The sequence below is a fragment of the Marmota marmota genome, unplaced genomic scaffold (genome assembly GCF_001458135.2).
Source record: "Marmota marmota marmota unplaced genomic scaffold, marMar, whole genome shotgun sequence".
NCBI lineage: Eukaryota > Metazoa > Chordata > Mammalia > Rodentia > Sciuridae > Marmota > Marmota marmota.
In genome coordinates, this window is record NW_025999897.1 from 2,861,706 (window position 1) to 2,878,755 (window position 17,050).

General features: G+C 54.8%; 1 protein-coding gene across 1 annotated transcript; it reads right to left on the reverse strand.

Annotated features, from left to right (window-relative positions):
• Positions 1–832: 832 nt before the first annotated feature.
• On the reverse strand, positions 833–9,465 carry Cacng4 (calcium voltage-gated channel auxiliary subunit gamma 4). Its single transcript, XM_048798204.1, has 5 exons — positions 9,397–9,465; positions 8,922–9,213; positions 7,768–7,851; positions 3,272–3,412; positions 833–2,296 (listed from the first exon to the last, which is right to left on the reverse strand). Exons 1-5 carry the CDS (start codon positions 9,463–9,465, stop codon positions 1,758–1,760), a joined length of 1,125 nt encoding a protein of 374 aa, XP_048654161.1. The 3' UTR covers positions 833–1,757.
• Between the last annotated feature and the right edge of the window lie 7,585 nt (positions 9,466–17,050).

A 17,050-nucleotide genomic window follows, 5' to 3' on the forward strand; every position in this document is an offset into this window, starting at 1 on the left:
CAGGGCCCGGGCGGCCCCTGACCCTGGTGCTCACTGCTGTGCATGCTTGGACACATCACCGTACAGAGCCATCCTGGCCGGGAGGAAAGGGTTTTGAGCAAGCACAAAGGGGACCTGGCAGGCCTCGCGTCTCAGCTCACCCGCACGCAGGAGCCGGGGGGTGTGATGTCCTTTCCTGGGGGCCAGGGGCGGGCAGGGAAGGACGCAGGTTGTCACGAGGCCTGGTGGACCCAGGTGGAGGGCGGAGTTGCCCAGGGGTTCCGTGAGCAGGTGGCTGAGGTAAGAATTGGTTCGGTCACTTCCGAGAGCGACAGCTACCGGGATCACAGGTGACTGTTGTTCAAGATTGGATTAAGAAGTTTCAAAAAGTAAGAAACGATTTCTCTTTAGAAAGCACACGGTTTATAGAAAAGGGGGTGAGTTCTGCGTTCCAGGGGGCTCTTCCGAACCTGGACACACCTCCGCTTCCTCGGCTTGCTGCAGGAGGGGGCGGGAAATGGCAGGACACACTGCGAACCACAGAACCCCCTTCCTCAGACACACAGTGCTGAGATTTCTCTCTCCGAGGGAGGAAGAAAGGCCCAGATCAGCCCCTTCCGTCAAACTCCTGCACTGTGTCCTTTCCACTGGTGGCAGAATAAATTACAATAGGAAGAGTTGGGGGACATGTTGCTGCTACTTTTGAAGATGAGGAAATGAACAGAACTTGCTCTCCTGGTACCGACTGAGCAGACCATGATTGGTGACCAGCTAGGAAATGGATACACGTCTTCTGGTTTATGTATTTATTTTCATTTGTTTTGGTTGCTATTCGCCCTCTGGTCTCTCTTTCTTACACAGATGTTCAGGCTTCTGTTGCCAAATGCCATTTGGGGGCGGTGGGCTGGGGGGGGTCTGTGCCATCCCCCAGCAATCCCCTACAGCTCAGGGGACAGAACTGCTCCTCAGACCATTGGGGAGTGTCCAGCAGGAGGCCACTCTGACCTGTGGATCCCTCCAGACCGTCAAGTTCAGTCAGTGTGTCCTGCCCATTCTGAGCCAAGCAGAAACTTCCAGAAGCAGGCAGGGAGGTCATCAACAGGCCTGACCTTTGCCTCAGACTCCTCCCCAAGCCTTGGTCTCCTCTGGAGGAGGGAAATCGGCCCCAGGACAGCACGAGGCTGAAGCACCAGTTGGCTATAGAGCTTGCTCTTCAGAATGACTGTTTTCAACAACAGAGTGCCAGAGAGAAAGAGGGGGAGAGAGACAGAGAGGGAGGGAGGGAGCTTCAGCATCCTGGTTTCTGGCTCAAAGACACAGGGACTTCTGGTTCAAAAGCAGCTAATGAGAGTGCAGAGGCCCCTTGTGCCTGAGAAGCCTCTGGTGGCCCAGGGCCCGGGGCCCAGGCAGGAAGGAAGGCCCTAAAATTCCATTCTTCTGGCAAGATTTGTTTCCAAGAGGAGATAATGGCTCAATTTTATTTTCCCGTGCAGCTCAGGAGACTCTTGGGCCTCCTGGGAGATCAGGAATCCCGGGGGGCAGCCGAACACCCATTCTGGGATACAGTCCACCTTCAGCTTCTACCCCAGCCCCAACGCTAGGCTCTGGCTTCTTCCACTGGACACCAGCCCACGACACCTTCCGAGACCAGGGAGGGTTGCGGGTGGCTGCAGCTCATTGTCCGTCCGTCCACCTGAAGCATCCCGTGCCCTCCTGTGTGACCCAGGCAGCCGATCCGGGGAGAGGCCGGTGCTGAGAGGAGAGGAGGGGTGGGCCGCTCACACGGGGGTGGTCCGCCGGCTCAGCATGCTGACGTGGAAGCCCTCCTTCAGGTCCTGCTCGAAGAAGTCGTGCACCTGGAGGAAGCCGGCGTCCTGGTCGGGGCTGTAGCTGGCCGCCGTGGTCACCTTGAGGGGCTCCCTGGACAGTGTGTACATGGACAGCTCGCCCATGGGGATGGCCCCGGCGATCTTGAGGCCCACGGGAGATGCGTCCCTGGAGGGCGAGGCCTCGGTGGACCTGGAGCTGGACCTGGAGCGCCGTCGCCGGTACCGGTAGCTCGGCATCCTGGCATAAGGGGACGAGGAAGAGGCCTTGAGGAATTCCCGTTTGGTCTTAAACCTCAGCTCTTTATTTTTCTCAATGTAAATGTTTACAGCCAGGACGCCCACGGTTTCGGCCACAATGAAGGACAGGGCCCCGAAGTAGAAGGACCAGCCGTAGTTGTAGTGGTTCTTCCTGTCTTCGTCCCGCTTGTCACTGGGGTCGCCTGTGTTGCTGGAAATGTAGACGATGATGCCTATGATGTTGCTGAGGCCTGAAAGAGAAGCAGAGGCAGGGGCCGGGGAGGGACAGAGGCAGAGATCAGACCCTCGGCCGCAGCGACAGGACAGGGGACAGGCGGCCGGAGGAGGGGCTCTGGTCATTCCCCTCCTGGAGACGCCTTTCTTCATTCTGGTAGCTAATTGTTCTAAGAACAGTCATCCCTGGGTATCCGGGAGAGATTAGTTTCAGGACCCTCAGAAGATGACAGATCTGGGGCTGGGGTTGTGGCTCAGTGGTAGAGCACTTGCCTAGCACATGCAAGGCCCTGGGTTCGATCCTCAGCACCATGTGAAAATAAATAAATAGAATAAAGGTATTGTGTCCAACTACAACTAAAAAAATATTTTAAAAAAATGGCTGCAATGCATTAAAAAAAAAAAAAAGATGACAGATCTGCAAGTTCAAGTTCATCACGTAAACAGCCCAGAGCTTGCATACAACCTGAGCACACCCTGCGCTGGGCTCCGGTCATCTCTAGATCACTTACCCACTAATATGATGTCCATGCTGAATAAATGCCTGTTATACTCACGTCCATTCTGGGCTCTCGCCCTGTCTTTACCTGGCCGACGCCTTTAGTTCTTGGCTTCCCATGACTTACCCGGTGCCTTCCCGATCCCCGACTCCTCAGAGACTTGAAAAGCCCCCGTCTCTCTGTCTTGATGGCACATCACACACCCGACTTTTTCTTTTCTTATCACACCACATAAAATGACCCTTCAGAAGGGCACAGTGCAGTGGCATTGGGGGCCCACCACCTCTACTAGCTCCAAAACAATTCTGTCACCTCCCCCCCCTACAAAGACCTTGTTAAGCAGTTGCTCCCTGACCCTGGCACACCTGGGCTTTCAAAGTTAACTTACAGTCTGCCCTGCCACCAGGATGCCCACTCCTGGTAATACAGACCACGTATGCCCAGCTCCCCCAGCAGTGCTGGCCCCAGCGGGCGGCCTGGGCGGGGGCTCACCTGCAGCCACAAAGAGGATGCCAGCACTGAGCACGATGTTGTTCCTGCGGCTGTAGATCCTGCCAGCGCCGATGCAGAGTCCTCCCAGCAGGAGCAGGATGGTGCTGAGGATGGGGAACACGCTGGAGGCTCGCACAATGCCTGGCCAGGGAGGGACGAGACAGAGAGGGCAGTGAGGCCAGCCGCCCCGCTGGCCACGGACATGGGCGCCTCCCAGGACCCCTGCGGCTGGAGGTCCTTCCCCCAGGATTTGAAGATCCCATCAGGACCTGGACTCAGTGGGTCAAGAGGCACAGGGGGTGGCCAGGGCAGCTGGACTCAAGGCCAGAGCTGGCCCCAGGCTGGCTGTTTGCTCTCCCAGACGCTACATGACCCAGAGTCACATCTGCCCACGTGCTCAGCCTCCCTGGGGTGCGGGCCACACCCATCAGCCAGGAGGGAGCAGGGTCCCCCATCGACACTGGAGAGGCCACAGTAGCAGCCACCAAAACCTCGGACTGCATCGCGTTTCTGTAACACCTCAAGGCCAGCAAGCCTCCATCGGATGTAAGTCCCCACAGGGCTTTCCTGGACATGGTCTCCATGGGGCCTCTGGGAGCCTGGGGCCCTGTGTCCACAAGAGGCAGCGCTCATTGGTGGCTGGAGACCACAGGCTTTGGCACATTAGGTGGGTCTCTGTGACCTACTGGCTGTGTGGCCTTGGCCACGTCACTTTACCTCTTCAGAAACTCAGTTTCCCCACCCATGACACATGGTTCAGTGAGCAGCCACCCCAGGGGGTGCATTTTGAAGCCTGAAACTGTGGATAGTATGAACATTATATGTACTTGGACCCATGGCAAGAGACGGCCTTGGTTTTCCTATACATCCATATCTGTGATAAAATCCAATTTACAAATTAGGGGCAGTAAGAGATTAACAGCTAATAATAAGACAACTATAACAATCTACTGTAATAGAAATTACTTATCATGGATTGTTTATTTTCTGGGATTTTCTCTTTTCATGTTTTTGAACTGTGTTTGGCTAAAACCTCAGAAGGGGAAACCAAGGTCAAGGGGGCCCTGCCTGGGACCAAGGTTCTGTGGTTGGTTTTGTATGTGTGAGTGCTCAGTACAGGGAGTGTCACATTCTGTGCTTCCTAAGTGACTCTTCACCTTCTTCACTGTTGTCACCCCCCCGCCCCACCCCCTTGGAAGCTCACAGAAGAGGCTGCTAGGTGCAGAGAGCTGCTGTGAGCTGTGCAGCTGAACTGCATTCCTGACCTTGTTCTGCCACGGACAAGCGGGGCACCCAGGGCAGGTAGCTTAGGTGACCACCTGAGTCCATGGTCACATAGAAGAGAGAAGTGATGCCAATCAGTAGGAGTTAAGGTGTGGCCCCCCAAACACATCCACACCCTGTCCACCTCCGGACCTGGGCATGGGATCTTATTTGGAAAAAGTTCTTTGTGGGTATGATTACGGGTCTCAAGATGACATCATCCTGGATGGATGAGGTGGTCCCAGGTCCAATGACAAGTGTCCTTCTGACAAGGGGAGACATGGGCTCTTATCCATAGAGGGGACACAGAGGAGAGAGCAGGCAGAGAGTGGAGTGACATGGCCAAAGAATGCCACCAGAAGCAGGAAGAGGCCAGGAGAGAGCCCCCCAGAGCCCACAGAGGGGGCAGGATCCCACCAGCTCCTTTAGTTTGGATTTCTGAACAACACACCCCGAGAGCCATTTTTTACTGTTTTAAGCCACGTAGCTTGTGCATTCCTTCCCGAGACCCACCTCAGGGGATTACTGTGGGAAAACACGAAGCCCCTCGTGGGGCTTCAGGCCCTCCCTTAGTGTCTGGGGTGGGAGGGGGTCAGAGGAAGGGAGGAGGGACTTGAGGAGGACCCCAGGGCTCAGCCTTCCCTGTGAGCCTGCTGGTCTCCTAGCCCAGCAGAATCCGGTGGCATGGGCTTGATGACCCCAGCAGGGGACAGTGAGACAGGAATGCGGGCAGACGCCCCTCCTGAGCCAGCTGACGGGCTTGGGGTCTTTCAGCCTCTGAAGGCCCTTTTTGTATAGACACCAGTGTGTGCCCTGCTTCACAGACGAGAGATTGTCTGGGGCCTTAAATGAAGCTCTTCTCTCCGGCCCCCTCCTCCCTGTTGCCTGTGCCTTCTTGGCGACGCTGCAGGCTTGGGAGGTTTCCTGTGTGCTTCTGAAACGTGCCTCTGAGCTGTGCTGCCCAGAGAATCAGAGTCACCATCCTTCCCCCAAGTCCTCGTTCAGCAGACAGGTCAGAGGGGCTGGGGAGAAGGGAGCCCACCAAACCAGGAATGCCAAACCTAGACGGGGTGCCAGGCCCCGTCCCAGATGGAGGAACTCTGGAGCTAGTAGGGCCTGTGGAAGGCTGTGGGGTGGCGATTCCCTCAGATCCTGGGTGATGCAGGTGCATACTAGCAGGGGCACTGCAAGAGCTCAGAGGCCATCAGGAGCCCCATGACAACCCAGAACGCAAGCCTGGCTTCAGAATGGGTGGCTCAGGGTTGACGTCCTTCTGAATGGTTCAAGGTTGTGTGTGCACAGCATGGCCTTGGGGCCTCCCAGGTCCACACTTGGAGAACTGGGCAGGCAGCCCACCATGGTGCATGCCAGCACCAGGGGCCAGGGCTCTGCTTCCCGTCTGCTGGATCCCAGGTGGTTGTCACAGGGCCCGGCACACAGCAGACCCACATAGCTTTCTGTTTAATGAGTAAGTAAATGAATTCTCATGAAACCTCCTCACTGCTGCAAACCTCAGTCCCCGGAGACCTCTCCCTGGGCTTCTCCCTGTGCAGGAGACCTGGGAGAGAGCCCAGAGGCTAAATACTGGAAACCCAGGGGCCTAGCTCAGGAAGTTGCCCTCTGCTCTGGCCCCAAGCTCATCTGCACTTGGGAGGTAGAGGACAATCAAAGGCACAATCAGAGCTCAGCTTTCAGAAGGCCAAAGTCCCTGTCTGAGGCCACTGAGTGGAAGCAGACCTCGTCAGGAAGTCAGCCCTGCCCTCCAACCCCCAGCTCTGCCAGCAGCTGAAGAACACAGGCAGAAGGTCCACCCTCCATGGCTCTCCTGGGCTTTTTATGGAACCTGGCTGCTCTCCCCACGGTGCACACTCCCTTTCCAAGTGACCTTTAGTTGCTGTGGGCAAGTGATTCTGGGCGTTCCAAGTCCTTGGGCCCTCCACAGGATATTGCCGGGGGAATTCGAGGACTCCAGCAACTGAAGCTGGTCCGGCCCCTTCTTTGTTTGCCCCTCAGGCTCTTGCTTTATTCTTCTCCATCCTACACTGCAGAATCTGAAGGATGTCATTCATACCATATATAGGCAAATGACAATCCTTGAGTTGTGCAGTGTGCAACCTCCACAATTATCCTTGGCAGCCCTATGGGAATTCATTTTCCCAGTTTGGTATGGGCCCCCCAATAAGCAGAATCAGAGGTCAGGCAGGAAGAGGAGGAGGAGAAGGAGAAAATGAGGGAGGAGGAATGGGGGCAGAGCTTTGACCAAATCATTTCAGGTCCTGGGCCTGGCTGGAGCAATCTGACACGACCTCGGCTCCATGGGAACCGCACACTGTTCTATTTCACTAGATGACTCAGAATCCAAACCCCTTCTTTTAGAAAAAAAAAAAAATCCATAAACAGGTGCAGAGTGAACTCTGTTCCCTCTGAGGGCACTGGTATTGATTCTCCATAGACGAAGCCGGCCCGGCCCTGGGGTGCTGGACGAGGTGAAAGGGGAAGCCATCTAGAGATGCTGCTGCTCCATTCCCGGGCTCCTTTGTGGCTCCTCTTTCCTCCAGTGGGTGCTCACAGGCCCAGGGATGAGCTCTGGACTCAGGGTGCAGGGCTAGGTTTGTCCCAGGGACCCCCAGGCTCCAGTGTGGGCCCCACACAGCCACCGGAGCCCAGGTGGGGCAGGGGCAGGGGTTCTGGGGACAGCCCAGGGGCTGAGGCGTGGCTTGGGTCCTTGGGGCAGAAAGGACTTCAACCCAGCTCCTCCAGATCTGCCCTGCCCTTCTCCCCTCCCTCAGGCTGCCTGGAGCCCGTGAAGCTGTGGTGGTGTGCCCTCAGTGTGATTTTTCTACAGATCAGGGAGTAGCAGGGGAGTGGGCAGGCCACCACACCCCGCAGGGAAGCAGCGCCTGCGTCTTTAACCTTCTCGGCTCCAGCCAATCAGCTTCCCTGCAGCCGGCCACGCCCAGCAGCTCCCGGTTGTGGCCTCCCCTCTGCTCCAGCCTCAGTCTCCCCAGGACACGGGCCCTCAGCAGAGCCCTCCACCGAGATACCCAGCCCGCCATGGCCACGCTGCACAAAACTCCGTCCTCTGAGGTCACCAGGCAGTGGAAGGGAGCGTCCCCGGTTTCCAGAGAAGAGCCCCCGTGCCCCGCCGGGGCGTCCACCCACCTCCAGCCGCCACCCGGCCCCCTGCGCCCCCTGTCCCCCAACAGGGGAAGCCAAGGATTCTTGACACTCACGAAGGAGGTACTCCGAGCTGTCATGGTCGTAATCATTGTCCTCGGGGAAGTGATTGATCCGGAAGCAGTGCCCTTTGTAGATCCCTGCAGGGAAGGAGAGGACAGCACCGTCACTGTTCTGCGGCGTCCGTCACAGTCTGTGTGCAGAGCCCCGAGCAGGCCCTGCGGGGATGGGCGGGGAAGGGTCTACCTCGGTGTCCCCGAGGGGCCACAGACACAAACGCAGGGAACAACCACACCGTGGGGCAGGGACCCTGCTTTATCCAGCTTCTTCATTGCTGTGACCAAAAGACCCGACAAAAGCAATTAGAGGAGGAAAGGTTTATTTGGCGCTCACGGTTTCCAGGTCTCAGTCCATAAACAGCAGACTGTCTTATTCTGGGCTCAAGATGAGCTACAACGTCATGGCAGAAGAGTGTGGAAAGAGGAAAGCAGCTCAGGACATGATAATCAAGAAGCCCAGAGAGCTCTGCTCACCAGGGACAAAATATAAACCCCAAAGGCTTGACCCCCACGACCCACCTCCTCCACCTGCCTACAGCTAGCACCAGTTAATCCATCCAAGTGGATCAGGTTAAGGTTGAGGCTCTCCTAATCCAGTCATTGCACCTCTGAATTTTTTTTGCATTGCCTCACACAGCTTTTGGGGGGCACCTTAAAGGTGACCATATTCTTTATGGTCCAAGCCTGGACCCCCTATGAGAGTGAAAGACTCACTATCCATAACTGCTGGGACCAGAGGTGCCATGAGGGACTGTCCTGGGCAGGCAGCATGTGAGATCCCTGTACCCAAGGGCACTCAAGAACCACAGCTTGAGAATCGGCAAAGACCTTGCTCCTGGGGAATGGGGTGGAGAGGGCCTTCCAGACAGAGCAGCCAGCCTGGCACAGGCCGAGGTTGGGGCGGGGTCTGTCTGTCTGTGTCCTTCCCTCTTTCGACCACACAGTGTGCACACCGCATCTGTTCACGGTTCAGTTGCAGTCCCTTTACTCAATGAGACTGGAGACAGAGAACACGGTGCAGGAGAAACTTGTGGAAGACCTGAGACCAGCTCCCGCCTGGTCTTCTCCTTCCCACTCTGAGAAGTGGCCTTCACAGGGTTGGAGGCAGGACTCCTGGGTTTAGTAACTGTAAGAGGACAGGCCAGTCTTACCTTCCAGGATCTTCTGTCCAACTCTCCTAGTCCCCTGCTGCCCTGCAGCCTGGGAGTGCCCACTATAGAACTGGATGAGAGGGGGCCACACAGGGTTCCATAGGCAGTGGGCGCCTGCCTGTGCCAGCCAAGCCCGCCTTCCCGGGTCAGCCTGCGAGTGCCCAGCAAGGAGCTCCTCCGGGCACCTGTGGGCCTGCCTGGGGCTGCTTCCAACTGGGGCCCTGCTCTTTTTCCATGGCTGCTGCCAAGTGTCCTGCTGGCCTCCTGCAGCCCGGGTTGACCTCACAGCCAGTTAGGAGCACAGTCTTGGAAGCAGGGTCGGTGGCAGACACACATCTGTCTCTCTGTCCCTAATAGCCTGGGTGCACACTGTTCTCCCACCTGATACCCACGAGCGGGTCGCTAGCTGCCCCCCTCAAGCCCTCCCTCCACCAGGGTCTTTCAGCTGCTGCCTCTGAAGAGCTGAGAGACTCACAGGCAAGACTATTTCCGGAAGGCTCCTGGGCTCAAGGGTCTCCGAGGTGACGCCCTGAGTGACATACATGCCGACAGCAAACTCTGCAGGACCCAGTATGAACACGGTCCCCCCTCAGTCTCCTCATCTGTACATGGGGGTAACCACACTCCCATTGCCCTGGGGACCTCAGAGAGTTACATGAGGTTATCCCTCAGAGGCACCAGGATGATACTTCAGAGCCCCTGGGGATGCTCAGGGGAAGTTTATTGCTGCCAACCCAGAGGTTCCGATCCTCCGGTCTAATGTCTTTGCTTTTCACAAGGACAGAGCACCTGGGCTGGCTGGTCTAGGACGGCCCGTGGTAGGTGGGGTCACGGAGCCCAGAGTGGGCCATGCACACCCCGCTCACTCCTGCCTCTCACACTGTAGATTCGGAAACGTTCAAGGAAACCCAGAGGAGCACTTTCCACAGAAATGGGTGGTGCAGGCAGGGCTGGCTCTCTGCCATTCCCTCTCCCCACACTTTATTTCTTTTCTTTTTTTTTCACTTCATGGGTCTGAACAAAATCTCCAAGTCGCACCTTCTTGTTGGAACAGGTAAATAAGAGGTTGAAAAAGAAGTAAATGATCTCTCCGTGCAGATTTGTTCTCCAGCAGAAAACCTGTTGGGTTTGCTGTCTGTCTTCCCACAGCATCCTTTGTGTGCACACCCACACACGTACACACGTGTGGGTCTCCCCCTTTTGGGGAGAAAGTTGGGGGTTGAACCCAAAGCCTTGCGCACACTAAGCACATACTCCACCACCTACACCCCTAGGCCTCAATTTTTGGTACTTACCACTAAGCCACATCCCCAGCCCTTTTTATTGTTTGAGACAGGGTCTTGCTAAGTGACTTGCTAAGTGATTTGCTAAGTGGCTAAGTTGCTTAGGTGAGGCTGACCTCAGCCACTTGTGATCTTCCTGCCTCAGCCTCCTGAGTCATTGGGATTACTAGCATAGGCCCCTGTGCTAGGCCTCAGGCCCTATTTAAAAAAAAAAAAATAAATCCTGTTTTTTGATCATGGTAGATTGACATACAGTTTTAAGAAATATATGAAAATATCCAGTCCCCTTGACTCAGTTTCCCCCAATGATAACTTGTTACAAAACTTTAGTACAACGTCACATCCAGGAGAGTGGCACTGATACAGTCAAGATGCAGAATGGTCCAATCCCCAAAGGGCCCCTCCTACTGCCGGCTCCTGGCCACGCCCCCCTCCTCCTGCCACAGCCCCTCCTCCACCCAAGGCAGCCACTGTCCTCTCCATTTCAACGGTTCTGTCATCTTGAGAACGTTCTACAGTCGGAACCACACAGCACATCACCTTCAGGGATTGGTGGTTTCCGCTCAGCACGACTCTCTCGGGATGCATCCAAGCTGTCATGTCAACAGTTTGTTCCTTTTACTGCCAAGCACAGCCCATGCATGGCTGTGCCATTGTTTAATCCTTCACCCGCTGAAGGAGACCTGCTAATTCCAGCTATTAATAACAATGTGGCTGTGAACACCCATGTACAGGTTTCTGCGTGAATATAAATCTTCATCTCTGGGATAAATGCCCAAGAGCATAATTGCTGGGTCATACAACAAAGACATTTAGTTTTATGAGAAACTGCCAAATGGGTTTTTGGAAAGGCTGCAGTGCTGGGGATTGAACCCAGGGCCTTATGCATGCAAGGCAGGCGCTCTACCCACTTAGCTATATCCCCAGCTGTCCCCCTATTTTATTTTTTTATATTTATTTATTTTAGTTTTCGGCGGGCACAACATCTTTGTTTGTATGTGGTGCTGAGGATCGAACCCGGGCCACACGCATGCCAGGCGAGCGCGCTACCACTTGAGCCACATCCCCAGCCCCTGTCCCCCTATTTTAAAAATGCAGTCATGCTATACACTTCAATCTGCAACCTGCTTTTTTCATTTTATAATAATTACAAACATTGCTCCAGTTTAAAATTTCAGTTTCTAGAAAACTTTTTATTTTCTAATTCAAAAAATAATAAGTTGATATCAATCCCCAAATGGCTAAAAACCCTAAAAGGAAATAGCACAGGAATCAGGGGGCATAAAACTTTCTCCGGATTGCAACTTTCACTCTACATCTAGGGTGTTATTTTATATTTGATAGAAATTGTAAATAGAAATCACACAGTCCAACACAACATATTAACTTTTTCATTTTTTTTTTCAGGGCTGAGATGGAACCCAGAGCCTTGAGCTCTTTACCTCTGAGCTGCACACTGGCAGTATGAACTCATTTCTAAATACATTCTTTTTAGTGGCTGCATAACTATCCATAGTTATGAATGCATCAATTCAACGATGCCATAAAAATGGTCATTTCTGTGGATCCCTTGGCGTGTGTGCGGGATTATGCTCAGAGGGAGACTGAATGCACGCACTCTACAGTAGCTCTTCCACTGAACGCACTTCCTTTCCTTCCTTCCTTCCCCTCTCCCTTCCACCGATCTCTCTTCAGCAGATTAAAGAGTTGGGTTTTGGGGGTCAAACTATGTCCTCCCAGGAGATAAAGCTGTACTACTAACCCCACTATCTGGGAAGGTCCTGTGTTGGTCAGTTTTCCATCACTGTGACATAATACCTGACATAATACTCTCACATAAATAACTTGTAAAGTGGAAAGATTTATTTTGGCTTACAGTTTCCGACACTCCCCTCTATTGTCCTTCAGCCCTGTAGCTAGTGACCAAGCCTTTAATACACGGGCTTTTGAGGCACATTCCACATCCAAACTGTAGCAGTAACTTATTTGGAAACAGGTCTTGCAGATGAATCCAGGGTAAGGTGAGGTCCTCCCTGGATCAAGGTGGGCCTGCCCTTATCAACAGGCAGGAAGCCAGACCCCACCACCACCACCCCTTCCAGTCTGAAGAAGGGCGGGGCTGTGAAGCGGGAGTTGTCTTTGGCCTCACGCACACTGAGAGATTCCTCCCTGTACGTGGAGCCAAGAGTTTGAGATATTTCCCCTGAATGTCCTCTTAGGTCCAATGTCTTCAACTATTTCTTTTACTGATGATCCCCAAAGACTTCTTCACCCTCGCTCCTTCCCCTGGGTCTCTTAGGAAACTCTTGGTGCCCTGAAGCACAGCACCTATCGCCAAACCCAACACTCAAGCTAGGTTGGAAAAGCCCAGGAGTGCAGCCGGGTGGCCCCCTCCTCTTCTCTGGACCTCATGCTTCTGTGAATGGCATCTATCATTACCATTGTCCCAGTTTCCTGAGAGCTTTTCACAAATTATCTTACCTCCTCTAAGCTGTTTTTGTGGAGTGTGGTGTTTCGCCCTAACTTCACATTTATCCCTGTTGAATTTAGTTGTTAGCTGGCCGAGGGCATTGATAGGGAGAAAATTAACGATTGACGCAGGAAGTAGGAGAGAAAGCCATTTCTAATCCACTGCGCACTTGCTGAGTTACCTACTGGTACTTAGGGTGGTTATTTTTGAGACCCCAGACTGGCCACACTGCAAGCAAACCGAGATACCCAGAAGTTGTGGCTTGTGTTCCCAGAGACGGTGGCCCTCGGGAGAAGACTTCCTTAGTTCTGGGCCCAGGCAAGTTCTATGTCCTCATCTACAAAGCCCACGAGGGGGCCAGAGGGGCTGCACCTGCTCTGAGGTCCTGCGAGTGCTCTGTGCAGAGGAGGCACAGAGGGTGCGTGAGGTGCATGCTTCCTTCCCACCACGTCCCCATGAGCCACTTCTGGTAAGGGCCTAGGGAACGTTAGAAGGAGATTTCCCAGACTGTCCAGTGATTCCTTCTGGGTGATGGTCAAGGAGTGACCTCCCCTTCTCTTCACGTTCTTCTGTGCTTTCTGAATTCTCCAAATGTCTTGCAAATGAACCAGCAAGGCTCATTCAGAGAAAGAAACCAGATACTTTAGTTCTAAGTGAAAACGTGCGGGTGGGTCTGAGCCGCTGACCACAGATGCCCTGGGCCACAGAAGCTGGTGAGTGAGGTGGAGCTGGTGGTGGGAGGGTGTGGGGGCTGCCTGATAGCCTCTGAGTGAGGTTCCTTGTCCCCTCTCCCTCCATGACCTCTGCGAAGGTCATGGGATTAGGTCCCCATATCCAGTCCTGGTGACTGACCAACCCCAGGGACTCAAAGCACTTTCAGTACTAAAACTAGGGTGCGTTATCGCCCCAGGAGCCATTTCAGGGGTCATGACGTCTGACGTGAGCCTCCGTAATGAGGACCTCCAGAGCCCGTGGTGACTAAGGGGATCTTGGAGGGGGAAGGGTGATCATTCATGCGACCTCTGTCACCTGAAAATCGTTTCCAGAAGCATTCCCTCACCTGAGGGCCACTAACACCAACAGCAGGGGACGAGTCGCATGCAACCTCGGGCGGCTTATCCAGCTCGCTGCCCCAGCAGCCAGCTCTGCGCAGGTGTCACCTGTGCCGACCGCAGTTCAGCTGCACCAATTATTTTTTTGCTTTTTGCTGTTTGCTCCTGGCACTGGGTAGGTGCCCCAGGCAGAGCTGCTCTGTAGGTTTTCCCTGCACCTGGAAGGGGAGGGATGAATACCCACCCATGACCTTGAGCAGCGGAGGGCAGGACGGGAGCTGGTGGATTGATGTCCTCAAACTCCGTCCCTTGGGTGGACAGTTCTGAGGTCCACCCTACGCTGCTCTGGGGTTGGGGCTGGGGGAGGTGTCCCAGCAGGAGCAGGTGATGATCAGTTCAGGACACTCCCGCCAGCATGTCCCCTCCCCCATGCCTGGTCCCCAGGACAGCTACCTGAGATACACCACCTGTGTGCACGCCCAGGGCTCAGGCTAAGATGAAAGTTAATGCGCTGAGGCAGATCTGACGCATCGGCCCCTTCATCTCTATGGTAATTTTCCTTTGAAGACGGAGGAAGGAGGCTTAGAGATGGGAACAGACCTGCTTTTCCCAGGCCTCACCGCAGAGGCCCAACTCAAGGCCATCAGCATCTACTCTGTGCTGGACGACGGTCTTTTTAGTCCCATTTGCTGAAGAGCAGGAGGCCCAGGGGCTGCAGCCCCCTGCACCTTCCTGACCCCTGTCCAGTCCCCCCTGCCCCGTGCTGTCTCTCCAAGCCGAAGGGGCTCCGTGGGCAGCGTGGGTCTTGCTCCCCAGGACAGACCGGGAACTGAAACCAGAGAGCAAGCAAAGTGCCGAGTAAGCGTCACAGGATTGGCCGGCTGAGGCAGGGCCAGATAACATAGCTACTCTGCACCATTTCAGGTGGCGATGTGGACGGGGCGCAGGAGAAGGGCTCTGAGGGTTTTTGATTGTGGACTCTTGTCCTGAAACTGAGGCTGATCAGAACCGAGGTGGAGGTGAGGTGTGAGGTCCCTCTCTGGGGACAGACACCCCTCCAGGGGCTGCTCCGATTACCATCTCCCTCATCCTAGGCAACTTGAGGAGAGGAATGACAAAGAGCTCAGGATGTCACCACAAAGAAGTGGAGTCTGAGCTGATGGAGATTCTAATTACTCAAATATAATCCTTACACAAGTGTGTATGTATCAAAACATTACACCGTGCCCCAGAATATGTGCTATTGCACGTCAATTAAAAATAAAGAGAAATTTAATATAAAAACAAATCAGAACACAGCAGAACCCAGATGTGGCCTGGTGGCCAGGAAGGGACAGGGCTCAGGCTAGGAATAAGGTGAGGGCAAGAACCATACCGGGCCAGCATTTAGCCAGCTTCGTTGAATCACCTTGTGAACCGTAAAATATTGGCTTGGACTTTGTAATAATTTAGAGTGTCCGTCTCCTAACTGCCCACACAGAGAGTTTTCATGGCTGGACACTGAAACAGGGTAATGCTATGTGGATCAAGGGCCACATGGAGCAGGTCCTCCTCAGACAGGGGGATCCCTGTCCTCAGCCACTCCCTCGCCAGCTTGGCCTCTACCTCATCTTCCTATTCCCCAGGGGAGAGCCTAGCAGGACCGGAGGTCACACATTTCCAGAAAGATACAGACCAATCCCAAAGTGACCTAGGCCAGGGTGGAAGTGGTGTGGCCAACATCATGCTGGCAATGACCTGGAACTTCACCGAAAATGAGAAGGTGGCAGATGGTGGGGAGATGGAGGAGGAGTGCCTGTTCACGGCAAGCATTTACTAAGCACCTACTGTATGTCGGGCACGATTATAAGCACCTGGCATCTGTGAGCTCAAGCTTCATACTAACCCCAGGTGGACAGGATTCCTAACACGCTAGCAGGGATTCTGCCGCGGCCCCCCTGGCCCCGGAGTCGGTGTTGGAGTGTGGTGGGCAGCGTGGGTCCCCAACACTGCACCATTAGACTTTGGAAATGGTGCTTCAGGCTGGAGGAATCCCACGCCAGAAGGTGAGGTTCAAGCGCGAGGGGCTGCGAAGTGGGGCCCCCTCCAGTCAGGATGTGTGCAGAGGAGGTGCACGGTGGAGGGTCTCCGGAAGGAGACAGGGGACAAGGGTCGTAAGCCACAGGTGGCCTGGCAGAGCTGGGTAGAGGCCATGGGGGAAGAAGGTGCTGGGTGGGGGTGGGGGTCCTGCACAGGGGCCTGGAGATGGGACTCCATGGTGTCGTCTCCTCCGCAGGGGTGCTGTGGTCTGAAGGTCTGTCTCTCCAAACTCCTGTGCTGAAATCCTAACCCAAGGTGGTGACGTTAGGAGACGCGTGTCTTTGGAAAGTAATAAATCATAAGGACAGAACCCTCAGGGGTGGAATTAGTGTCCTTATAGAAAGAGATCCTGGAGACCTCGTTGGCCACCTGAGGACAGTGAGACATGCTGCCCGTGAACCAGGGAACAGGCCCTCACGGGACCCTGAACCTGCGGCGTCTCATATGGCACTTTCCAGCCTCTGGAACTGCGAGAAATAAACCCCTGTGGTTGTGACATGTTGCTACAGCAGCCCCAAATGACTGAGACGGGTGGCCGGAGGTTGGAAGACCCTGGGGTGCCCCTCGGGAAGGGCGTCGTGGGGGGCATGGCCAGCAGTGTCAAACGCCCAGGGCCAGGGCAGCGGTGCCTTCAGCAAGGGACAGCCTGGCTCCCCATAGGCCTGTTCACAGATGAGGGACAGAGCCGGAGGGCAGTGTCCCAGCAAGACCACAGGCAGCACAGGCCAGCAGCCGGGCCTCCTCGGCCTCCGTGACAAAGGAGACAGAGCCAGGCAGTCAACCATGGGAATGCATTGCCTCACGGTCCAGCAGGCTGGAGGTCAGGTTCAAAGTGTCCCCTCCTTCTGCGGGAGAACCTGTACCCTGCTTCCCCGGTCTCTCGATTCCTAGAAGCCCCTCCCATCTTCTGGTGTCTGTTGCCATTCCTTGGCTTACAAAAGTGCCACCGCCACCTCTGCTTTCTCTGTGCTTGGGGCTCAGCGCGTGTGCATATCTGTACCCAAATTCCCCATTTCATGAGGTCACACTAGACAAGGACCACCCTGATGCCCTCATTTTAATTCGATAACCTCTGTAAAGACCCTGTTCCCAAATAAGGTCACATTGTGAGGATTTAACATAAGGTTTTTGGAGGTGGGGGAGAGCACAGCTAACCCCTAACACAGGGTTAGGAACAGTCAGGCACGTAGGCAAACCCTAGGCGCCACCCATCTCTCGCCCTGGGCTCTGCCCCGCCCCGCCTCC